General features: G+C 43.6%; 1 protein-coding gene across 6 annotated transcripts in view; it reads left to right on the forward strand.

Annotated features, from left to right (window-relative positions):
- The first annotated feature begins 3,070 nt into the window (after positions 1-3,070).
- Positions 3,071-25,554, forward strand: part of Reps1 (RalBP1 associated Eps domain containing protein) — a 69,594-nt gene continuing 47,110 nt past the window's right edge. For 4 of the 6 annotated variants that reach the window (XM_017313852.2, XM_006512621.3, XM_030244961.1 and 1 more), the window contains exon 1: positions 3,071-3,624. In XM_017313852.2, coding sequence (XP_017169341.1) covers positions 3,472-3,624 — 153 coding nt within the window. In that variant the 5' untranslated portion in view covers positions 3,071-3,471. The remainder of the gene's footprint in view (positions 3,625-25,554) is intronic. The other 2 variants (NM_009048.2, NM_001111065.1) reach the window with 1 other exon arrangement.

Genomic DNA, 25,554 nt, shown 5'->3' on the forward strand with positions numbered 1-25,554 from the left:
GGAGTTACAGGTGGTCGTGAACTGCCCAACATGGGTGCTGGGACACAAACTCAGGTCCTTTACAAGAGTAGAGTGTGTGACTTTTAACTGTGGAGCCATCTCTTCAGCCTCATTAGTGTCTTTTTTAACTTAAAAAAAATCTTTTTCAGACAGGATCTTTCTATGCAGCTCAGGCTGGCCTCAAACTTTCTCAATCTTCACGCCTCAGCCCCCTCCCCACTGTTGGGAATGTACCACCACTCCTGGTCTGGTGTGAGTTATTCTTTGCCCTCATCTGGGCCTGTTGTCAGTGAGAAGTACCCTGTTTCAGGGCCTGCTGTACTCTAGGAAAGCTTTACAGAGCAATAGAGCTACAGACGGAGAACCTAACACTCTATAAAGCTCCTGCCGAGGCTAATTTAGCATGAGTTATGGGCAAGAGATAACAGAAAGGACAATGGAAGAAGGAAATGGTGGTGGGAGGCTAAGTCTGACCACAAGGCCCCTAGACTCTGTGATCCTCAAAAAGAAAATCCGGCAGCTCACTGGGACAGCATGATCAAAGTATAAGTGTCTGTTTATTTGTTTCTGACAGGCTCTCACTACGGAGATCAGGCTGGGTTTGAACTCACAATCCTTCCTTTCCCTGGGATTATATGTATACACACCACACCTGGCTTTCAAAGTATAATTTTGACTTTTTAGTTCATGCATGTGAATGTTTCTGACTGCTGCATGAATGTATGTGCACCATCCATGTGCACTGAAACCAGAAGGGAGCATCCGATCCCAGGAGCTGGCTTTAAGGATCCCGTGCGAGGCTGTATATGTGCTGGGAAGGGAGTTTGGGTCCTCTGCAAGGGCAGCAAATGCTCCTCACTTCTGAGCCATCTCTCCAGCCCTTCACAGTATAACTGTGAACCCACTCACTGTGCTGGAACTTCAGACTCTCAGGACTGTAAGGGACAGGTTTATTTATGGAACGGCAGGGGAGGGGGAAAGGACAGATTATGAACTGAGAGGGACATTTCAGAGCTTAACGCTTGTACATGATGCGATCTTGCAATGACTTCAGATTTTAAGAGAGGCACAGAGCTGTAGTTTACTGAAGCTAGGAAGTTAGAGCCCGGGATGCTTTCTTAGCCCATCAATACTAAACTTCATTTGATCACTTGTGATTGAGGTACACCTGTATGTGACAGGCCTTGGAAGGGTGGTGACGAAGAAATGAAACACTTCTACTGAATAGAGAGCTAGTGGCTCAGGAGACTTAAGAAAGGGTACTGGTTTTAGAGTTGAGTAGGTTTAGAACCCTGCATCTAGATATTTAGTGTCATGAAACTTACAAGTTGCTAACACCATTTTTGTCTCAGTATCCCAAGTTTTCAAAAAAGGAAACCCTTGTCAAGCTCGTTTCACGGGGCTGTTGTCATCAATGGTGTAATCAGCATAAAATTTTAGAAAAATGAATATGTACAGAAATTCATATTTGGATATCAGCTAGACATGCAATAAGGAAAAAGAATTCAGGTTAAGAAGAGCAAACACAGCACAACAGCTGGAGATCAGGTGTTAGCGGGACTGTTCTCCAAGACGGAGCCCTCGGAACAGGAGAAGGAACGTGCAAATGTCTGTGTGAGGTTTCAGAAGGAACAAAGGCTTAGGGCAGGATAGAGCTGCTAGGCCATGGGGAGGTGGCAGGGGAAAAGAGACCAGTGACAGCAGGAATCAGTCCCTACCTCATTGAACCTATCTTTTAAAAATGCACACACACACACACACACACACACACACACATACCCAAACTGCAATTGTGAGTATGAATTGTAAGACGTACTAAGCACTATATGAAGTAGAGTAACATGAAAATATCGCCACAAAGTGGCATCTATAAAGACTTACATAAAGAGCTTCACAGACGTTCATTTAGATTTAGCCTCCAAAGGAGGCATTTGGTGCCAGAGTTCTTCTTTCTGTTTTCTGGGCTGTTTGAGATAGGGTCTAGGTTGGCCTTCTGTGTTCTGTGAGGCTGAACATGACCTTGAACTTCTGATCCTCCTGTCCTCTACCTCCCAAATGGCTGGGATTACAGGTAAGCACCACCACACTTGATCTATGCAGTGCTGGGAATAGAACCCAGGGCGTTGTGCACACAGTGCTCTAACAAATGAGCTATATCCCCAGCCCTCTATGTCTGCTCATTCTTATAATGATGTCCCCTTAATGGGCTCTATGTAACAGAGAATAAAAACCAAACTTGAAAAGCCCTCTGTGTAATCTTCCTTGGCTCCCGTTTCTGAAATACTTCATATTTAATGCTGACAAGGTCGCGGGCTGACTGGTGATGGTATCCCTTCACTAGGAAAGAAAAGGCAGGGGATCAAGAGTTCAAGTCCAGCCTGACTTCATAGAGTTTCAGGAAAGAAATACTTTTAAAAGATTAAAGGCTCGTTAAGGGTCTATGAACTCCAGAGACAGATGCAGATTAAGACTCCCCCCCCCCCACCCCCCAGAGGAAGGAAGGGATGGTGAGCAACAAGAGGGCCTGGAGTTGGCTGAAGGCCTACACAGGTTTCCCGAGTGGATGGCATAAACCGACAGTATTTGGTTCTCGGTGAAAAAAAAAAAAAAAAAAGGTGACTTTTTTTTTCTTTATTTCTATTTTTTCAAACTTGGTTTTACAGAAGACCCGGCTTGGGACCAGATCGAGTTCAGCCTTGGTTTAAGCGTCCACACCTGAGCAAGCTTCCCTGCTTCAGTGGACGGCGCAAAGCGATGCACTTATCCTCGTTAAGTGCAAACCGTTAGGAAATGCTGCACGCCAGAAGCTGCCGCACCCCAGCCCGCAGTGCGACCTGAACCCTCCGCGTCGCTGGGACGCCGGTCGGTCCCCAAGTGCCCCCAGCCTGGGGTCCTCGCGGAGGGCGCCCAGGGCCACTCGCCGCGCCCCGCCGTGCCGCGGGGCTCCGGCCAGCAGGGGGCGCTGCGGCCCGCTCTCCCGGGAGCGGCCGAGCCAGCCCGGTGGGTGTTTCTCTCTCTCTCTCTCCCTCTCCCTCTCCCTCTCGCGCTCTCTCCTCCCGGCCTCACATCCGGGTCTGGAGCGCGGCCGCCGCTGTCAGTGCCGGGCCGGGGCGCAGTCAATGGCGGCCGAGGGAGGCGGAGCGGCGGCCACGCGCAGCCCCGAGCCCCCGAAACTTTAGACTTCGGAAGCCCCACAACTTCTCGGAGGGGGGCGCGTGGGCGGAAGGGGAAGCCGAGGCGGGAAGCCCGAGGGACGCGGCCGAGCCCGGAGCCGCCGCCTCCTTTTCCCCACGCCGAGCTTGCGGCCGCGCACAGCCGCGCGCCACCGCCGCCGGCTGCCCCGGGCCACACGAGCTCGCGGCCCCGCGGGGAGGCCGTGCCGTGCGCAGTACCCCGCCGGCCGCCCCGGGTCGCGGGGCCGGCGCCCGGGTGGTGCATGCGGGGCGGGGCGGCCGCCGGGCCGAGGCGAAGATGGAAGGCTTGACGCTGAGCGACGCCGAGCAGAAATACTACTCGGATCTCTTCTCCTACTGCGACATCGAGAGCACCAAGAAGGTGGTGGTCAACGGGCGAGTGCTCGAGCTGTTCCGGGCCGCGCAGCTGCCCAACGACGTGGTCCTCCAGGTACCGCCGCGTCCCCGGCCGCGCGGGCCCCGGGCAGCGGCAGCGGGAGTGGGCTCCCCCGGGGACGGGCAGAGGCCGCAGGTGCGGGAGCGGGGTGCGCGGGGACCCCTGGAGGGGGAGGGCTCGCCGTCCGGGTGGGGGCGGGGGTCTGCGGAGCCTGCATCCCTCCGGCAGCCTGTGCACTGGAAGAGCAAGGTCCCGGGTCTCTCGGGTTGTGTGTGCATCCTAGCGTCTGCTGGATATGCCTACTATAGTCACATAGCTCTTCGACTCCCGCACAATAGGAAAGTTACGACTATAGGCAGGCAAAATGCCATATGGATTTTTGAGCGAGCCGAGCAGACTCGATGAAGTGAGATTTGTTACGCTTAAGGTATCCAAGAAGCAGGTGGTTTGGGTTTTTTTTTTAGGGGGGGGGTTGTTTTGTTTTGTTTTAAATTTAAGGAAGCTGTGTTCTTAGGGGAGACTAAGAAATTTGAACTTCTGGCTGATACTTGGCATGTAGATAGATGTGAAAAGAACTTGGTCGTAGAATGGGTGGCCGGTGGACAGTATCTTCTAGTGCCCTTCCCGGGAATAGTCAGTGGAGCTTGTGGGTTTGGTTTGGGATTTATTGAACAGCTGGAATCAGACAGCGGATAGTCTCCTCAGTCTGTAACTCTGCCACTCGTAACTCTGTAGCAGCAAGGGTAAACCTTCTTTGTCGCCTGTTTTAGAAGTGCTAATATTTGTGATGAGCATTAATGCTACTGCTTAATGATTCATAGCTGCTATAGTAAGAGCCTGTTTAAACTGTATGGGAGGAAGGAACCGTCTTAAGTTTTCATCCTCATATTGATCCCAAGCCAGTTATCCAAATCTCCAAACACATGGAGATGGAAGTGGATATAATGCAGTGGAAGCAGAATATTGGGCCAGAGGTTTGATTTTACTTTGTTTTGAGACAGCTTATTGCTTTATATCCCAGACTAGCCCTGAACTCAGGGTCCTGTTGCCCCCTCAACTGCTCAGGTGCTGGGACGTGGGTGTGGGCTGGGCCAGGAGTCTCCAGGCTTTTAGAAATCTCATCACTCTGCCTCCTCAGCCTCCAGTTCTCTGAGGCCCATCTTAGAGTGAAAGTCAGTTTTCTTCTAACAGAAACCCTTGTGATATAAAAATTTCTACACACACCTCGAATATAGACAATACCCGAGTGCCTACTGTGGTTTAGGGAGTGAATTCTTTCTCACTTTGCTTTTGTTTCATTTTGTCATTTTTTCTTAACCCTGGGGTGTGGTGGGGAAAGGTGAGTGTTTTAGGTACCAGGGAAGGATAAGAAAGTCTCAGATCTGTGCTGCTGAAGAGGACAACATAGTGACAATTTTAGGCTTTCCCAACAATTCAGATTCTGTGTGGATTCACTGTTTTTGTTTTTATGGCCCTCTTACGATGAGGAAACCAGGTTTAGCTTGGGTTCACACAAAACATCCCATAGTTTGCTGATGGGTTAAATGATATGGGGCTAGTGTCTAATGGATTTGGTACAAAACTTACAGGTTCTGGACAAGAAGCCCCCCATATTCTATTTTAGCTCATGTCTTTGGGGTTCAGAGTTAACTGGAAATGACTTTGTCATTCTAATGGTACACAAGACTTTTTTAGGGTGTTTACATGTTTAGGGCATAGAAATTAGTGTCCATTAACCTCCAGCTGAGATATGTTCAATTGAATCCAACTTATTTTCATATTTTACTCAATTGTATTGGCATTTGAAAATAAATTTCTATTATCTTTGTACATAGGTAGCTTAAGTCGTTTAAATATTTGGGATTCAATTACACGTTGGAAATTGTAGGATCCCTGAAGCAAGACTTCCACAGTAACATGATCAGGTTGACGATCCCTGACCAGGATATCTGCAGTACTCCTAACCTGAAAACTTTGAGGGCCAAAATATCACAAGTGGAAAATTCCATATTATGAAACTTTCTTGTTCAGAATTATCATTCTTTTAAATTGACTCTCAAACTGTGGGACTACTGTGCATATGAGATGTAAAGAGATCTCTTCAAACTTGGATCCTACCCCCAAGATATCTCATTGTGTGTACACAAACCTTCAGTTTCAAGCATTGCTGATAAAGAATAGCCAACCTGTACTGAATAGCAATCTGGAGTCTTGAAGGCAGCTTACTTAAAATTTGGCCTAAGACATAGAAATGTGAGACTGAAGGGGAATGTGGATTTAGTTTCTCTTATGAGAGTTTGAGATTTTCTGAAAACAGCATTCCATGGCTCTCAGGGAGAAGCATTGGGGGTAATTCAAACATATCCCAGTTTTGTTCTCTTTGTTGAGCTAGATGTTGGAGGTTCAACAGAAGCACAAGGTGCTCTGAGGGCTTTGTAAATTACAGGACCATTCAGGTGTAAAGAAAAGTGGACCTGGGAGAGGCACGTTGTGTTCACAAGCACAAAGGAGATAAAGACACAGTTCAGATGGACTTCTGCGTTGAGATGGGGAGGGGAGATCTGCTTCCAGGCCGAGGAAAAATATGACCAAAGTCATCCGAGCCTTTTCAAGGACTAGTAGATAGTAAGATTTTACCTAAGCTAAAATATGTTTGGAGCTAATGAAACAGTTAGGAAGAGGCCCTATTACTAAAGACTGGGGGCAGGAGACTTCATACATTCAGTAGGCAGCAGTGGAGAAGCTTGGGAAGGTTTTGGCTTTGAATGTAGTGAGCATAGAGGATGGGGAAGGAGGCTCTTCCAGAGGTCTGGCATGGCTGCTGGGTAATGCACACCCAAACCAGAGGGACAGCCCTCGAATGGAAAATAAGGGTGGGTGTCCTTCTGAAGAGCAGCTGGGTTCGTACTGCTTTACTGTGTGAAGTGCCTTGTGGGACAGTACTTAATGGAGTCCAGATGATCAAGACTGGACCGGGAGCTCAGAACTAACTGTGAAGGGTATTTGAAAGAAATGATTCATAAAAGCAGTACCTGAGGAGGCTTTTGTCAGTGATAGAGCAGAGGTTGGTTATCTTGGGGCTGATTTTGTATCAAAGATAGGAATGGTGAGGACCTGGGCCAGTAACACACGAAGCACGGGGTCATGGAGCCGGTGACAGGGTTCCGTGGGTAAAGGTATCTGCTGCCAAGCCTAATGGCCGGTTTGATCCCCAGGACCCACGTGATGGAAGGGGAAAACTGACTCCCTTAAGTTGTCTTCTGACCTCCAACAAGTTATGACATATGCCTTACAAATGCCCATACATTACTTTTTAAATAATAAAATATTTAAGAACATCAAGAAACAGGGTGAAAGAGGACAATATATGGGGGAGTGATTTTTATACTCTCAGACCATTTGTCAATGTCTAACGATATTCTGGGTTGTTATAAAATGGGAGAGGGAATGGTTTTGCTGGCATGTAGTGGGTAAAGGCCAGAGATACGATTTAATAGCCCAGAGTGCATGTATAACAACTATCTGCCTCAAAATGTCAGTATTATTGAGATTTGAGACCTGGCACGGACTCTGACAGGAGACAGGAAATGGCTAGAGTTTCAGGAGTTATTCTGAAGGCAAACTTGGTTAAGTGTGGTCTACTTGGCATAATTTGGATGGGAGAGATGGTGGCAAGGATGGGGGCCTGGTGTAGAGAGGACCGCTGAATGTGACTGCAGGCCTTGCGGATGCTGCTCACCTTCATCAAGGAAACAGACGTCTTATTATGGTGAAAGTGGGTTCTGTTCACGTGTTGGCAGTCTCTTCCTCACGTATATCGAGGGCAGGGAGCCGACTGGTTCACATACACGTTGGGACCTTGATTGGTCCAGTATTTTTCAACATTAGTTAATAAAAGTCACGAGAGAGGGCTGAGTCATCTGGAGAAATGAGGTAGAGAACAAAGAACAGAGGGCCTGGAGCTGAAGCAGGAAGGGGCTGGCGCTGAGCGCCCAGGCGAGCTGTCCTCTTGCAGGAGCTCTGATCCCTGCCCAGCCCTGGGAAGTGGGCATCGGGCGTTCTTATCAACAGGAGCTTGGGAGGCAGGAAGTTACGGAATAGTGAATGTCCTTCCCTTCCCATTATCCCTTGCCACCTTGAAGCTGGTTCTTCACTGGAGCTAAGTCACTCCGACTTGGGTTGGCTTGCTTTTGAGTTATATGTGGTCTTTTTCTTTTGAATAGAGAAGAGTTTAATTTATAATGAGGCCTCAAACAGTCACTTCAGAGAGAGGTAGATTCTTGTGATTGTTTTCTGGGTGCAGACTGACACAGTTTTATACCATTATATATTATATGTATTATATATATGTGTGTATATAATGTGTATACAAGTGTTCTATTAGTATTTAGAGAGACTATTGTGAACCATTATACAGGTGCTGGGAATTGCTCCCAGGGCCTTTGGAAGAACAAGTGCTCTTAACCACTGAGTGATCTCTAGCCCCTGAGTGTTTGTCTCTTGACACAGGGTCTCCCTTTGCAGCTCAGGCTGGCCTGGAGTAGCAGAGAAAACTTATTCAGGGGCAAAGGGTTTGTTGTTGAAGACAGAATCAATAGACCAGGAGGAGGCGATAAATAGTTTTTGACATTTTGTCCCAGAGTTGGAATGGGAGATCTGACCTATAGTGATTAATTATCGATTTTTCCATCTGCTGAAGATTTTCCGTGTTATAGCTTTAAGATTAACTTTTACAGAAGCAATTTATTTTTCAAATAAGAAAAGTATATATATTATTTACCACGTTAATCAGTATATCTTCTTAGCTTTCACTTTTAAAAAAAAAAAAAAAACCTCTTCTTTATCTGGGAAATGTCAAAACTTACACAGACTTGAATGTGTGATTTTGTGATAGAAGCTTTTAGTACTGACTGTCCTTTTATTGAAGTTTGCCAGCAGTGTGCACTTTTGCCGAAGCTGAAAAGCCTTAGATCAATGTGTTGAGCAATAGCTGGTAGAATATTTTAATAACATACATAAACTTAATGGAAGGAGAGCAACACAATGAAATATAAACCAGTTTTTCTCTTGAAACTTGCTTGAGTTAGTTACAAAATCTGTTGACTAGTAAAATGCCTGGTGGAACTATAGCCTTATTTATGCATTGGATATTAGAACTATAACCTTATTTATGCATCAGATATTAGAAACTTAATAAAATTTCAGTTTGATACTCTCAAATTATGGGATTTTTATTTTTGTAATTTCTAAATTACTATCTAAACAACAAAATACACACTTGAGTTAATTAGACATTTTTCATGCACTGTTTATGAAGGAAATCACCTCTTCATACAATGAGTGTCATGCTTACTCTGGAAATTCATGTCATGCTAGTTGGCACCCTGCCTTCCTTCATGCCCAGCATTTTAATGTTTGAGAACTTACTGCAAGCATTGTGATAGAGTAGAAAAGAACCTAAGACGCACTAAAGGGAGGCCAGCCTCAGCCAGTTTTGTGACCTTGACAGTCAGGTCACCTGAATCACCACACAGCCTATGGTGTGAAATACTGAAGAGACATCCTCCTCGAATCACTTTTAGATAGTATTTCCTTGTGGCCACTATCCACCTCCATGGCTCCATGTAGTGGTGAAAGATCAGCTGTTGTCTCTGCCACAGTGTGTTGCCTCTGTGGTAAGATTGAAAGGAACTGTGTGTACACAGAGGACCATTGGTAAGAAGGCAGTGAGTGGGAGCCTATCTCAGCGGAGGCGTGGGCTGACAGTGATGGGGGCACAGTGAGGCTGCATATCAAGGGAACTGTGAAATTTATATGTATTTATACGTATATGTGTATATATATTTATCTCTCTCTCACATATATTTATCTCTTTCTCTCTCTCTCTCTCTCTCTCTCTCTCTCTCTCTCTCACACACACACACACACACACACACACACACGGTTCTGTGTTCATGCACACTGGAGGAAGGACTCAAATTTTATTACAGATGGTTGTGAGCCACCATGTGGTTGAACTCATCACATCTGGAAGAACAGAGGAACAGCCAGAGTGGTCTTAACTGCTGAGCCATCTCTTTAGTGCCCCCCCCCCCCCCCATAACTTTTTAAGTAAAGAGAGTACTGGGGAAGGCGAGCAGATTGGTTGGGAGATATACAGGAGCCCGCATGGGAAACAGCAGTGGCTTAGATTTGAGAGAGACCGCCGGGTGAGAGGAGAGGTGAGAGTTTAGGGAGCCATGGTACTGAGTTTGATACAGAATTGGAGAGAGGATAGAGAGTGTAAGGGTATTGTTGGTGTTGCCATCGTTGGATGAGTTGGAAGGAGTGGGTTTTACGGGGGACTATTATAGTAAAAGAGTAATGATGAATTTACAAGTTCTCTTTTGTTCATTTTAAATTACGAAGGCTGTGTTCTGAACTTTACCATTAGAGGAGCCACACATCTTGAAGAAATATTTATATCTTAGAGGAAGAGTTGAAGATTTTTAGACTGTTGGCAAATTGAAAACAGTAACTGATGGAAATATTGAAGAAAAGACTAGAAAGGAAAAAATGTTTAGAATTGAGTCTCAAGGACTCGAAGTTGGGAAGTAGAAGCCTTAGGGTAGAGGCTAAGGACAACCAGAGTGGTTGGAGGGAGATGGAGAATGCAGCCTGCATATCCTGACAGCCTTGCAAGTGTTTCATGGCACGCCAACTGCATGGAGTTTGGCTGAGAGGCTGGGAAATGTGAGTAGTGATGAAGCCATTGGATTGATTTAGAAACTAGATGTCGTCCGTAGCTTCGATAGCCCTGTTTCATGGACTGATTTGAATGACCTGAGGATTAAATAACCAAGGGCCTAGAGATAGCTTTTTAAGAAGTAATTTGCCCATGAACGTGAATAGGCCCAGGGCAGGCCCAGCTGAGTTGAGGGGGAGACTGAGGTTGTAAGGGAAATCTTCACAGAGGCGTAATGTCAGCTGCTAGGACTGTTGAGACAAGGAAGGAAGAAGACATATTAAGAAAGTAGGAATGGTCTGGATCCTGACCACGCGGTCTCTGGGAGGAAAGAGTTCATGCCTTCAGTTTAACACAGGGAGACAAATAGGAAGGTGTGCAGACTCAGTGGAGAAATGTTCCAGCCAGGGGCTTTCTCCTGAGACAAGATTGAGAGAGTAGTTTCCGGAAGTCAGCTTACAATAGTAGGAAGCATTTGTGGTAGCGTCAAAAAGATCTAAAATTTCAGGGATGAACTGTAAAATATTACACAAAATCTAAAGATTTAAACAAACAAAATATGTGTCTAGGTTGGAAGGCTGAACAGTAATACCTAGATTTAACAAAAACTCTTGTGTTTTGTTGAAACAGTTAAGCCAGTCCCAAAGACTTGTGAAAAGATACAGAAACAAAATGGACACTTGATCGTTCTCATTCTAAAAACTGACTACACTGCTATGCTAACCTGGACAGAATGATTGGCCTAAGATTAAATGCGTAGATCTGTGATCAGAATTGAGAATTCAGAAATAAGCCTATATATTCACGATCAGGTCGTTCTGGGGGGATATGCCAGGAGATTTTATTGGGAAAGAGGTATTCTCAGCAGATCCTTCTAAAATGGTTAGATACCTGTGTACTTAGGGGAAAATGTACTTAAGCATTTTGCTTATGAATCACATAATACATAAAAATTAATGTAAAATAGATTATGTGCTTAATTGTAAAATTTAAATCTATGAAACTTCTAGATGAGTGATCTTGGGTTAGCCTGAGTTCTTAGATATGACACCAAGATCATATAAACCTTGAAAGAAAAAAAAGTATAAATTGGATTTTATTCAAAAAAATCTTCTTAACATTTAACATTGCAGAAGATAAGAAAGCTCAAAGGATATAGACTAGGGGAAGGTATTTACATATTATAAACATGGTAAAGGTCTTTCATCTAGAATATGTCATTAATAATTAGGGAGCTGCATATTAAATCACAGGGATATACGTTACTAGAAAGGCTATAATTAAAGTCTGCTAATACTTAGTGTTGGTATTGTGAAGAGAATACAATACTTTCACACTGCTTTTGGGAGTGTAACTGGCACATAGCTGTTTTATAAAACACTGGTTTTAAAACTTTAATATAAACTTACCTAGGAACAAGCACCCTTTACTCTTATGCATCTACCCGAGAGAAATGAGAAAATGTTTCAAGAGTTCTTTGTCAGCAAACTTACAAATGCACTATTCTATAGCAAACTTGAGAGACAATCCAAGTACTTGGCAATTAGTAACTGGCAAATAAAACATACTGCATCCATAAAGCTTAATAATATTCTGCCATCAAAAGGAACAAAGATAATGTAAGAAACATACTAAATGAGTGAAACCAGACACAAAAGAGCACCTGTTGTAGTGCAGTGTATGAAACATTTGAAAACTATCCAGAGAAGAAAATGTCTATGGAAAAGATCGATAGAAACCAACATGGATGGTTCTCTAATCCCAGGATAGAAGAGGCAGCCTGGAGGGATAAGAAGACTTGTAACCGTGGCTTATGTGGTGGTGGACAGCACGATAGGTTTCCTTTAACTCTGTAAGTTGGATTGTGGTTGAATTTTATGGTGTAAAAATGGTGCTTCACAGCTCTTTTTTTTTTTTTAAAAGCATGAATTTGTCATTTTGAAAGTGTACTGTGGGCTGTACTGTGAATATAATTTAATTTATCAAGCTTCAGCATAATTTAGTGCAAACTGGCATTTGGTGAGGACGTAGTTTTGAAGCTAGACTTCCTATGTGGCTTGTCACCTGACTGTGCTTGTATGCTCAGTTTTGCTCACATAGCTTACACAGGCCCCATGTACATTATGTAGCTGGGGTTCACCTTGGTTCCTGCTCCTACAGCCTCCGTCTCCCAAATGCTGGGATAACAGGCAAGTGGCACTGTGTCTGACACACCAGCAGTGACTACTGCTTATTATTTATTCATTTTGGTCTGTGTGTCAGGGACTGTTTTGCGTACTCTGCATATATTAATTTCCCCTCTAAGCTCCAGTGCTCCTCCTCGGTTGGCCTCCAGAGAGCACCCAGCTCCATGCTTGTGCCATTATACTCATTCTTACTCCGAACTTATTCTCTGTAAGCACAGTATTTGTTAGAAGGGGCTGGAAATTAGGGCTTAGGCCGAATCTAGACCAGTTTCTGTCTTTGGACTTTGAGTGATAACATTACTAATTTTTATACTGCTGTGATAAAAAATAAACCACAGGGTAACTTATAGCAAGAGTTTATGTGGGTCTAGGTTAGAATCCATGAAGGTGGGACCACCAACTGGAAGCAGTGAAAACTAACTCAAAATGACATAGTGACATACTTCCTCCAGCAAGGCCGTATCTTCTAATCATTCCCAGAGCCACCACCTAGGAACCAAGTAAGTACTCAAGTGCCTGAGACTCGGTGAAAGCTTCACATTCAAACCAGCACAGCTCTTCATGCACTCACATATACTTAATTGAAATGTCATGATTTTATGGGAAATTACAGAAATGTAATACCCCCAAAAATGAATTTAAAATAATCATGTCTGACAAATTATAATTTTTTTAAAGATTTATCTATTGTTATCTGTAAGTACACCGTAGCTATCTTCAGATGCACCAGATGGTTGTGAGCCGCCATGTGGTTGCTGGGATTTGAACACGGACCTTTGGAAGAGCAGTCAGTGCTCTTAACCACTGAGCCATCTCTCCAGCACCAACAAATTGTTATCTTAATACAAAATTCTACTACTTGGGGACTGAAAAACCAGTGTGTCACTGTAATGACTTTGTAGACAGCTGGCTTTTGAAGGACTGATAAGACCTTTAATTCTTGAGTTTTCACGAGTAGCCAGATCGTGGGTCTGGGCATCACAGTTATGCTCGTTTGTTTAAAAGTTAGTTGTAAAGAATGCTGATCTAATAGCGATTTGATTGTTACTACTGTTTGTTTGCCAATGAGCTAAGCAAAAAAGTCCACGTGGATGTTGACATATCAGTGGACTTGAAAAGGGGATTTGTTGCCTAGAAACTAACAGCGTCACTGAGGGCTCTCTCTGTTGAGCTTATGACGCGGGGGCCCCGGGGCTCGATGTTCTGAGTGCGTGTTGCGCTGTCACATTACGATCTAGAGTGTTTGTTCTACAGTACTACATTATGTCTCATGGGAAAATATAAACACCGCTGTAACTTTCCATGTCAACAAACATGGAGTTTAGTCAAAATAGAATAGACTTTGGACTGTGACAGCTTCCTTCAGATTTGAATCTCAGCTTGGTGCTGATTAACTTCTTGCCCTGATCTGATAACTGAGCCTGCTCTGACTGTTTCCTGCTAATCCCAGTTCTGAAGGGTTGGTAGTGAACCAGCCGGAAGTGTGTAAGCAGTGAGCATGGGGTCTGGTTCAGAAACCCAAGTGACGGGGAGGAGCTGTTGGGGTTTTGTTGTTGTTTGGGGTTTGGGGGGAGTTTGTAGACATCTTGCTGAACTTTAGATAAATAGAATATGATCCCATGGTCGTGCCATCTTGGCAACAAGGTTAGGCGGACCTTTGAAAGGATGGCAGTAGCAGTTGGGTGGCATAGCAGCATGTGCCCGGTCGGGGGTGCGGGTGGGGTGTAGTTCCTCAGGGATGCAGACTTATGTTAGAGATGTCTTCCTGTGTTTATCATCAGTGCGGGTAGTGCTAGTGCATCCACTGGGGCATAGTAGGTGCTTAATAATGCTTGCTGAATTAATGAATGGTGCAAGTATTGATTTTTTTTTTTTTCTGAAATGGTCTTATAACATGAAGCTCTCTGTATATGGCTTTGAATTTGTGGTGATCCCAAACGCAGGGATTAGGGTGAATATATGGAGAATAGTATTTCTGTAGGGTCTTCCACGGTGCTGGAACAGCAATGCTCAAAGGATAACTAACCCCCAAGGAGTTTGTCCAAGACTTTCTGGATCTCCCAGCTCTTGAGGATCATCTAAAGCATTCATTTCCTTAGAAACCTGGATTGGCTGGCAGTGTCTGGTCCCTGACTCTAGGGTTCAATGGGGTGCTGTGTCATGAGAAGCACACAGGACTATGTTGATGCCAGCTAACAGGATCACTGTTGAGCTAAATACGGCTACTATGTGTTCAGGGACTTTGGCATCACTTGCAAATAGCTAAAATATATGATTAAATGCTTATCTTCTCACTTCCTATCTTTGCCCTTAACCACATATTTCACATACTCATCTGAGCTCCCAAATGTCATTTTAAAAATTACTCGACATTTACAAAGCCCATTGATGCTGTAACTGGTAATTGGTAGGACCTTTCTATGTACAAATCTGTGAGAATCTGAAAGTTATAACAGGCCCTTTCTGCCTTGACTTGTTTTGGTATGTCTTGAGAGCAATTACAGATAAATATTAAAATAGTTTCATTTGCTGTGTTTGTTTAGATCCCGCTGATATTGGCAGTAATTTGCTAAATAAATTAATGATTTTACGAAGTAAAGGGGCACTTTAACATTGTAGTAGATTTCTGAAGAGCCTAATTTTATCAGCTAAAGCAAAGCAAATCAGTATTTGCTCAGTAAGTATAAAGAAAAATATATATATATCTATGTGAGTGTGGCCATAGGGCTAGAGAACAACTGCTGGGAGTGCTGCTTGCCTTCCACCCTGGGCAGGCAGGGCCTCTTACTGCTGCTGCCGCTGTGCTGTGGTGCTTTTCACAACTACTACTACTGCTGCTGCTGCTGCTGCTGCTGCTGCTGCTGGTATCTTGCTGAAGTGCTGGGAATAAGCTGCCCACTGAGCCATCTCCCTGGTCATGCCCCTCACCCCTGACCCTCAAAGGCTAATCATACCTTCTACACATGGAGCTAATGTGACTGACCTTTAATCTTTTCCCCTTTGTGTGTGTGTGTGTGTGTGTGTGTGCGTGTGTGGTGTGTGTGTGTGTGTGTGTGTGTGCAGTTTGAATATGCATGAGTGGAGGTCAGAGAAAACCTTGTGAGGAGTCTGTTTCCTTCTACCATGTGGGTCTGGGATCAGCTCAGAATAGTAGGTTTGAAGACAATGCCCTTTCCTGCCGAGCCATCTTGCAGGCCTCTGAATTTTTTGAGGGCCTGCTCAGCTTCACAGAAGACTGAAACTTGGCAGTGTTCCATAACATGCTTTTTATATTCTTAATATATAGACACCAGTTTATGCCTCAAGTATGAATAAGGTCGCCCAGAATGCATTTGCTAGTAAAAGAGGGTGGAGGCCTGAGGCAGGTCGCTCGAGGCCTGAGGCGTCTGAAGGCTGTTAGCGGTGACACAGCTCAGCGCCTTAGAGGAGAAGAGTGAGGGGACTCCTGGCCGGGCTACAGATGACTCCTTTTTCCTTGTCATTTCCTACTGTATTCTTCAGGCATAGAGCAAATCTCTTCTCAGGATGAGGTCCCTTTTTTTTTAAGATCACAAACCAACTCACTTTTTCTATAGCTCTTTAATTTCCTTTGTCACAGAAGTATTCATCTTTAACCATCTGAATTAAGGTACAAATAGTATTGTTTTATATGTAAAACTATATATATATGCATATACATATATACATACACACATCTGTGTATATATAACAGTATTGTATTATATGAGATTAGATATTCAAATTAACAATTTAATACTTGAATATAAAATACCATGTTTACGCTTGTTTGCTTATTTGACTTCCGCTTCTTGAACTTTTTCTCTGTCCCTAGCTCTTGCTGGGACAGAGAGGGAGATGCCATGGCCCACTTTAGTATTAAGCTTACATGAGTATTTCTGTGTAGATGTGTAATATAAATAAGGAGTAGATTAATGGTGATTTCCATTTAATTAGTTCTCTTAGAGTGAGGTCAGAATTCTCATAAGATGTATGGTGGGAGCAGTCTTTGAAGTGGTGCTAAACAAGTGCACTAGGTGACTAGTCAAGGTCTGTGAACACACCAACTCAGGGCTAAAGTATTGCTGTTTCAAGGCTGTTGGCCTATGTTGGTTTTGGTTTTTTGTTTTTAAAGGCACTGGCAGCTTTCCTCCTATGTCCAGCTCCATCCTGATTGTTGTCCTAACATGGACTTTATGCCTCAGCTCAGCAGCCTGTGATCTGTTTGTTACAGAGCTTGTGCTATTTAGTAGTTGCTTCTTATCAGGCTGCTCCCTCGTTTGGAACCCCCTCCTTCCGCTCCCAGGGTCTTCCTCGTCCTTTATGAACTATCTTCACTTTGGTAGGCTTTAGAGATCCTGATTGGAACAATTTGGATTCTTGGAAGCTCTTTCCCTCCCAGTCAGTTGTGTCTTAGGGCTTCTGTGCCTCAATGAAACACCATGACCAAAACAACTTAGGGAGATACGGGTTTATTTTACTCACAATTCCATATATGACAGCTCACCCTCAAAAGCAGCGAGGGCAGGAACTCACACATTGCATGAACCCAGAAGCAGAGGCTGATGCAGAGGCCATGAAGGGGTACTGCTTCCAGGCTTGCTCCCCATGGCTTGCTCAGCCTGCTTTCTTATAGAGCCCAGGACCAGCCCAGGAAAGGCACCACCCACAGAGGGTTGATCACTCCCTCAGCAATCACTAATTAAGAAAATGCTGTATAGGCTTGTCTTAGTAGTCTAGTCTTAATGGAGGCATTTATCTCAACGGTGGCTCCCTCCTCTCAGATGACTCCAGCTTGTGTCTAGTTGACATAAAACTAGCCAGAGCAGATGGTCCCATTTGGAGTTTGTCCATTGCTTGCTGCATTTCCAGTGTCTTCAGAGCTAATAACACTGGAAAAGTGTTGTGAATAAAATTCAGATTTCTTTTTTGTTTTCCTCTTTCCTACCTTTCTCCCTTCCTCCCTTCCACCTTGCTTCCTTCTTTTCCTCTTTTCCCCGTCCTGGCTTTTTCGCTCATCCATCCTTCCTTTCTTATCCCTCCTTTCTCCCTTCCTCCCTCCATTGATGTCCTACATGGTGGTCTCAAATTCACAATCCTCCTGCTTCAGCCTCTTAAGTGCTAAGATTACAGGCTGTCACCTATCTTAAATTCAGATTCCTTTTCTTTCATGATCTCATGGTGTCACAGGAGAGGAGCAGAAATGCAGAATAGATGTTTAGAAAACACAGACAACTTTTTAGGGCTAGTCAGTTGCTTCGTCCTGCTCTTGCAGTCTCCTCGAGAGATGAGGATGAGGGAGTAAGGCAGGCCTCCTCAGGCAGGGAGTTGAAAGTGTGGGGGTGAAGTTGTGCTTGGCTGGCTTGCTGCCTAGCTCTGTGGGTGCTTTTTCCCCACCCCAATCAGCATTCTGGGCATGAGGAGAGAGAGGGAGCAAGAACAGGAACAAATAGCCCTGAATCTGAGCTCTGACTTTGCTGATGCGTTTGCCTGTTTGCCAGTCCCTTCTTCTCCCTTTGAGAACTTTTTAAAAGTGTAATAGCAGACTGAGAATTTTTAAAAAACAAAAAGTAGAAATTTATTTGCAATGATAAGGATTAGCTGTGGTAGAATCTGGGCATCCCACTGCATGCATGCTTGTTCATAAAATACAATATGAAGCATAAGCTAGGGAGAGTTTCTGAGGACCTGGGGACAGGGAGAGCCACAAAGGAAGTTATGGGTGGGGGCGCCTTTGTACAGTATCACTTCAGGATAGCACAGTTCCTAGACTAGGCCTTTGCAGCTTGGGCCATGTCAGAATCACTGTGCAAATCTGCAGGGACAGAAGCAGAAGTGGCTAAGCCTTGGCAGTAGAAGAGCCCACCTTCAGAAAGAACGGTGGCCTGAGGAAGGGAGGTTATGGTTAGGTTTTCTGTTCACTGCCCACAGTTTTAAACCACCTCAGTCAGAAGTCTTTTACTTCCTTGATCACATTTCCTTCTAGACTTAATTCTGGAAGGAATCCAAACCTAGTGTTTCTCACTTGTACCTAACAAATGGCAAAGCTGTAATTGCCATACTCAGCAGTGATATAGTATGGTGGTTAGTTTCTGCAGTGGTGTAGTATGGTGGTTAGTTTCTGCAGTGTTCTTTTTGCTTCCAGTGTAGTTCTCTTGACTTTGCACATCCCCTTGTCCGATTCTATTCTCTTTTACAGTCAAAGAACAAATGACTCCTGTTTCTGCTTGGCCACCATGGACCCTATTTTCCCTAAGTACTAGTCATCTACCTTTTGCATTTGCCTTCTTTTTTAAAAAAAGATTTTTATTGTTATTTTAATATGTGTGTATGTATGTATGTATCTGTGTGCATAAATACATCCACATGGGCACAGGTGCTTGCAAAGGCCATTGATATTGGGTCCCTGGGTCTGGAGTTACAGCGCGTTGTGAGCGGCTGGAGGTGGTGTTGGGGACTGAGCTCAGGTGCAGCTCCTCTACAAGAGCAGTATGTGCTCTTAGTCATTGAGTACTGAGCTATCCAGCCCCTTAAAGATACTCTTCTTCTCTTCTCTTCTCTTCTCTTCTCTTCTCTTCTCTTCTCTTCTCTTCTCTTCTCTTCTCTTCTCTTCTCTTCTGTTGGGTTAGGTTTTGGGTTTTGGTTTTTTTGAGACAGTATTTCTCTGTATAGCCCTGGCTGTCCTGGAGCTCTATATGCTAGGGTGGCCTGGATCAACTCCGAGATCCTTCTGCCTCTGCTTCCCAAGTGCTGGGATTAAAGGCATGTGCCACCATGGCTGACCTAAAGATAATCATAGAGTTCACTTTTATCCTGCTTAACCAATCCAGGCCTTTCTGTGGGTCTTTCTTTGTCTTACCACCTCCCTTGCAGTAGTCACAGGATATCATCTTGGTGGCTGTTGTGTCTTCCATCCTGGTGCTGAAGAACTAACTCTGTGTTTAGTGCCCCTGTTGTCTCCATGTCCTTTCTCCTTTTCAGAGTTAGCTTTGATTCCTTCTATTCTGCATTAGGTCCCGAGAACCCTTTGAAAGGTCTCAGCTTCTCAGTGCTTTCTTGCCATTGTGTTTCCAGCCTTTCCTCATGGTTATACTGCTACAGTGGCCTCGTAAGTCCCAGCCAACTCAGCTAAAGAACAAGAAAGGGCATTAGAAGTTACAGGGTATTCTTGAGACCTGCTCTGTGAAGATTAGCCTGTCAGTTAAAACTCTCCTTTGGTTTGCTCTAGTTTTCCGCCTCACCTCTACTACAGTCCTTACTCTGCTCTGTTAACATTCCCCATTTGGATTGCCTCTGGTGTTTCAGCTTACCAAAAGCTTGCTTTCTTTCTTTCTTTCTTTCTTTCTTTCTTTCTTTCTTTCTTTCTTTCTTTCTTTCTTTCGTTTTTCGAGACAGGATTTCTCTGTATTTTCCTGGCTGTCCTGGAACTCACTTTGTAGGCCAGGCTGGCCTCGAACTCAGAAATCCGCCTGCCTCTGCCTCCCGAGTGCTGGGATGAAAGGCGTGCGCCCCCACCTGGCAGGCCTGTTCTTTCTTGATGGTCCAGATCCGACTGCTTAAAAGCAGTGTCTTTTCCCCTCCCCAATATTATCTACCTCTAATTCTTAAAATAGTAAGTATTTACTATATAGCACTTACTGTAAGGAGGATGCTGAGCTAATTGACATATTTGTAACTTTAAATTTAGAAGTAGGTATTTCCACTTTTCTGCTGAGAAACCTGGAACTCTTAAGAGGCTACATGGTCAACATGAACTGGGATAAAATCCAGATCCCCTGATGGCAGGAGTTACACTTGGGACTATATACTCTAGAATGCATAAAATGACAGCCCTATGTCTAGGCATATCTTTGGGGCTTGTATATTGTTTGCAATAGGTAACAGTCTTTGAACCTCCCAATGTCCAGTGTATATTGAATATTTATGTGAGTACTGAAGAGATTTTGTTGAGGTGTCTCTGTAGTGCTGCTAGCTGTAATAACTGGGTTATTCCTTTGTGTTCAAACAGTCTCTACGATGTCAACAGAAATACAGTGCTTTAGACCTGGCTGTGTACTGGAGCCAGAAGGGAGGCAACAGACTCAGCTTACGTTTTGTTTCCCAAGTGTGGGATGTGTACCCAGAGAGATAACAAAGCACAGCTGGAAAACTTTCCCTTCTAGCTTCTCACATTTCAATACTCATTAGAAGAGTACTCGGCTTGCTGTAGCAAGCTCACCCCTTTTAGGTGCTGGTTACCTTAATAAAGCCCAGGATAGTCTTGGTATTGCTACAAGCACCTTTAGCAGACAATGGCATTGGCTGAAGTTGAATAATAGCTTTGTCTTATTGACTTCATTGTTTTATTTTCTATTTCTTTCCATTGAGACTTGTTTCTCACATATGTTGTGACACGAAGTTCCTTTCTTGGTTTGCAAAACATAGATATCTATGTGCATGATAGCATAGGTGCTCCACAGGCATGGCACATTGTGGAAGGAGATACCAGTGGCAGGCGCTGCAGTGCTGTGCTCTGGAGTCATAGAGAGAAGAGCATGTGCCTTGTGGTCTTGTGCTAATATACACTGGGCTGTCTCTGCACTGGTCTGGTCTTCAGAATCGCTTTAAGGACAGTCGTAATAAGCACTGGCACTCCACTCCACACGTGATAGACTGTTCTCGACATCACACCATCCGTTGTCGTTATTTGTCCATTCTTTATTAGATCAGATAAAACCTTTGGTAGAATTTAAAGTTGCAGTTTAATTCCCAGCCTCATTAAACAAGCATCGCAGTGCTGTGGTTTCCTTCTGTGCTCGTGTCCTCATCCCTATGCTAGGAGTAACAGGAACCGGCCTCATAGGGTCGTTTCAAGTAAATGGATTTGAGGAGTACCTTACCTAGTGCCTAGTACGTGAATTAACACTATATAGGCATTATTATTATTATTCCCATGAAGGGAAGATAGAGTTTTGGGAACTCTTGGGGCTTTGCTTGTTTATTTGTATCATCATGAATAAAATGTTTGTATGTGTGCATTTGACAGAAGCTAAGTAACAGTTTAGCATAGTCATACTGTGACTGACCTCACTTGTACTGTGAGGCTAACAACAGGCAAGAATAAAAAGAATTAGATCTTTAATAAAACTACTGTGAGTTACCTTTAGCCTAGAAATATTGCACTGCAATTATACAAACTCCAAAGTAGGGCACTAATAAACTCCTATCCATTCAGGGGGCTGCGGTTGAATCCACCCTCAAGCTATGTGTGCAATAGCACTTTCTAACTGAGTGAAATGCCAGGGAACAGTTGATGTACACACACACACACACACACACACACACACACACACACACCATTCGCACATCTATAAGGATCATGGATTTATATTAGTTGCATCATTATACTTACTATTTGTTTTCAAGTTTTTAATCTATTTTTTTAAGGGCAAGTTATGTATTTTACTCTGTGAGCTAACTGTTTTTAAAGGGTAAGTTATAAAACAAGCATGTTAAGCCAAGCTAGTCCTTGCAGCTTCCCCCAGCATAAAGCCTGTAGACTTCCATCTGAGCTTTGTTCCTATGTGTCCTTGAGCAAACTACAGAGGTTTAGTTGTTTCTAGTGAATCAGTCCTTAGTGACTGGGTTAATCAGTACGCCAGTGAGCTTGGAGTCCATGTTCTGTAACATGGTTAATGGTTTAATGGTGGTAGTTACTCTTAGAATCACCGTCTCTTTTTGGTCATCATCCATACCTTAAAATAGCTCATGGCACAGGTTGTTAGTGTGATACTCTGACACTGAGTTGAGTAGTGTTTTTAAGCAAGTAAGTATGTGTTCCATGTCTGTGTTTGCTGCTGGCCACTGGTAATGAGTGTAGACCAGAAATTTCACTACGACTGACTTTTTGACCTGATTCCACTTGTTCACTGGTGGTGCCATTCTGTGCCTGTGTTTCTCAGAATTCGTGGGCTCCCGGTTCTCCTGGAGGAGCAGCAGTGAGCTGTGCTGTGCTGCCTTCAGCTTCACCACTGACATTGGCTGCTTTACTTAAGTCTCTGTTCTTCTGTTGTCTCTGTGAAATAGTCACAAGAGTCTATGTCTTTGTGGGCTATTACAAAGATTAAATTAGCTATAAAATACTTAGAATGATACCTGACCCAGTGTGAAACGTTTTACTCTAAATTATTACTTTTAAAATTTTTACAAGGAAATTTTGTGGTTCTCTGTAAGCCCCCATGTAAATCAGGTTTGAAAAGTAGTAAGTCTTTCTGGAAAAACAAAACAAACAAACAAACAAAAAACCCCCAACAACTGCTTTTTAATTAAAACAACAGTAGTTTTGGCTTTTCATGTTTCAGTATGCACTGTGGGTTCAGTGGATCATTTGTCTTCGGAGGTTTGGAAGGGCAAATGATCCGGCATGTGTAGACAGCCTTGCCTTACATCTCGTGTCCCCTGCAGGATTGAAGGTAGTGCCCCCTTTGCACTCTTACAGACATGAAAGTTTGGATATAAGTTTTCTCCTCCCCCTAAATGTAGGCTACTCCCTGGGTTTATTTTTCTGAACTGTTTTTATAAACCACAGCATTGTCCAAAGGTAAATACTGAAGCGCAAGTTGCAATGGTTTAATAGTGTTTTCCTAACTGTTTTTATTTTTGTGATTTGTTTTTCTCCTGTTAGCATATGCTTATAAGGCTTCGTGGTGGGGACTTGGGGTGGGGTCTTGGGGTGGGGTCTTGGGGTGGGAGCTGCTTCCTTAATGTAGCTAATATAAAAAATTATTTTAATTGGTAATACAATGCTTAGATTTAACTGCCAATAAACTTGAAAGGTAATCTTAATTTTTCTCATTATTGTCCTTATCTCTGAGGCTATCACAAATGTTTTATTTGTTTAGATAACCTTGTAAACGCGATAGAGATTACAACCACTAAACTACTTATTGGTCCTATGTACTGCTCTTACCAGAGTATACAGCTCATGGGTTTATTGCCTAAAGTAAGTTTGATTGATCGCTGAACATAGTCATGTATTGCTAAAGGGAGTCTTAGTTAACTACCTACTCTGTCCACAAACTTTCATGTTACTACATTGCCTTAGCCATAGCTCCTGTTGACTGACTCAGCCAGTACATTCTTCATGCTGCCTTTCCTTGGCAGGTAGACTGAAGCCTGCCTCTAAATAGTCAGGCATTGCCAGGTCCCATAGCAGTGTTGGAGCGCTGCGTTCTTATGGCGAATTCCTGTGATAAGATAAATAGGGAATGAAAAATATAATGTGTTTGAACACTATCTGCTGAAAAGTTATAGACAACATTTACAGTTTTTAATTTTATTTTTAACCAAAACCACTTATATCCTTTGCCCCATCTCTCTTCTCCCACCAACCCCTCCTAAGCACCCCACCACACCCACCACCACCCCTCTCCCTCTCAAATGCTTAGCCTCTTTTTCATTAACTAAACACTTGTAGCTTTTGTTGACATTGAGATAAATGCTGTCTGTTTCCACACAACTGCTTTTGTAAGAAGTCAGCATTCACTTGGTACATGTGATATTATTCATTTTCATTGTTTCCTTTATTTTCAAGTTGACAGGTGAACATATATTTATTGTGTCTGTGTCATTTCATAATACCTATGTGTTGAGAAATTGATTGGCCTAGTTAATATTGCATTCACTTATACTTTTTGTATATGTTTTCTCATTCTGTATTTTAATTCTCTGACATAACAGAAGTTACTGTCAAGTTGTAGTATTTTTTCTGACAAATTTTTCATACTTTGGGGATTTTTTTGTTTGTTTTGAGGTGGTCTATAAAATAATATGTATTATATATCAACATCACAAAATGTAGGCTGCTTATTTTACCAAAGGAGATACTTTAGGCCACTTGGAAAAATTATTCTTAGTGAAGAAAAGGTATGGTTGGAAGTTGAAAAAGATGAAGTTGTGAGAAGGGTTTTGAGAGAACAATGGAGGAGAACAAGTGAGGAGAGCGACATCCGACTCATGCTCCTGTGTGTGAGGAGAGCGACATCCGACTCATGCTCCTGTGTGTGAGGAGAGCGACATCCGACTCATGCTCTTATGTATGAGGAGAGCGACATCCGACTCATGTTCCTGTGTGTGAGGAGAGCGACATCCGACTCATGCTCCTGTGTGTGAGGAGAGTAATATCCAACTCATCCTCCTATGTGTGAGGAGAGTGACATCCGACTCATGCTCCTGTGTGTGAGGAGAGCGACATCCGACTCATGCTCCTATGTGTGAGGAGAGCGACATCCGACTCATGTTCCTGTGTGTGAGGAGACGACATCCGACTCATGCTCCTGTGTGTGAGGAGAGCGATATCCGACTCATGCTCCTGTGTGTGAGGAGAGCGATATCCGACTCATGCTCCTATGTATGAGGAGAGCGACATCCAACTCATGTTCCTGTGTGTGAGGAGACGACATCCGACTCATGCTCCTGTGTGTGAGGAGAGCATCATAGCAGGAGGAAGCACAGAAAGCACTGAGTCCAGACCTCAGGCTGGGAACCAAAGATCACTTGAATTGTGTCAGCAAAGCAATAAGTAGTTACAGGTTTCAGATAAGAGACGCAGTAAAAGTGATATGAGGTACTTGCTCTAGTGTAAGTGGCAAGTATTTCAAAGGGTTGGCCCAGTTGTATTTGTACTAGACTAGGTTTTGGAGGGATTTGGCAATGAAGTTGGTCACCAGGAGGAATGCAAGTGTGATCGTGATGTCAGTAAGTCATGTTGGTTCTGGGCTTATTTTCTGGACTGTGATAATTGTAAAGGGTTGCTCACATATCAAATCTAAAACGTTGATTGTACAGAAGTTGAGGGTAGAATCCTAGTTATTAGAGGTTGGGAGACTATGAAGGTGGCCCAGGAAAAGGATATTGATCAGTGGGCTTTAAGTTAGTTAGACGTGAGAGGTTGTGGTATGCTAACACAGAGTAGAGTAACCACGGTGAACTTTAATGTACTACATTTTCCAAAAAGCTACAAGAAATGTTTTGAACATTTTCACCTCAGAGAAATGACAAGCATTTGAGGACATAGAAATATTTAGCTAGATTTAAATG

The sequence above is a fragment of the Mus musculus genome, chromosome 10, assembly GCF_000001635.26.
Source record: "Mus musculus strain C57BL/6J chromosome 10, GRCm38.p6 C57BL/6J".
Classification (NCBI taxonomy): Eukaryota; Metazoa; Chordata; class Mammalia; order Rodentia; family Muridae; genus Mus; species Mus musculus.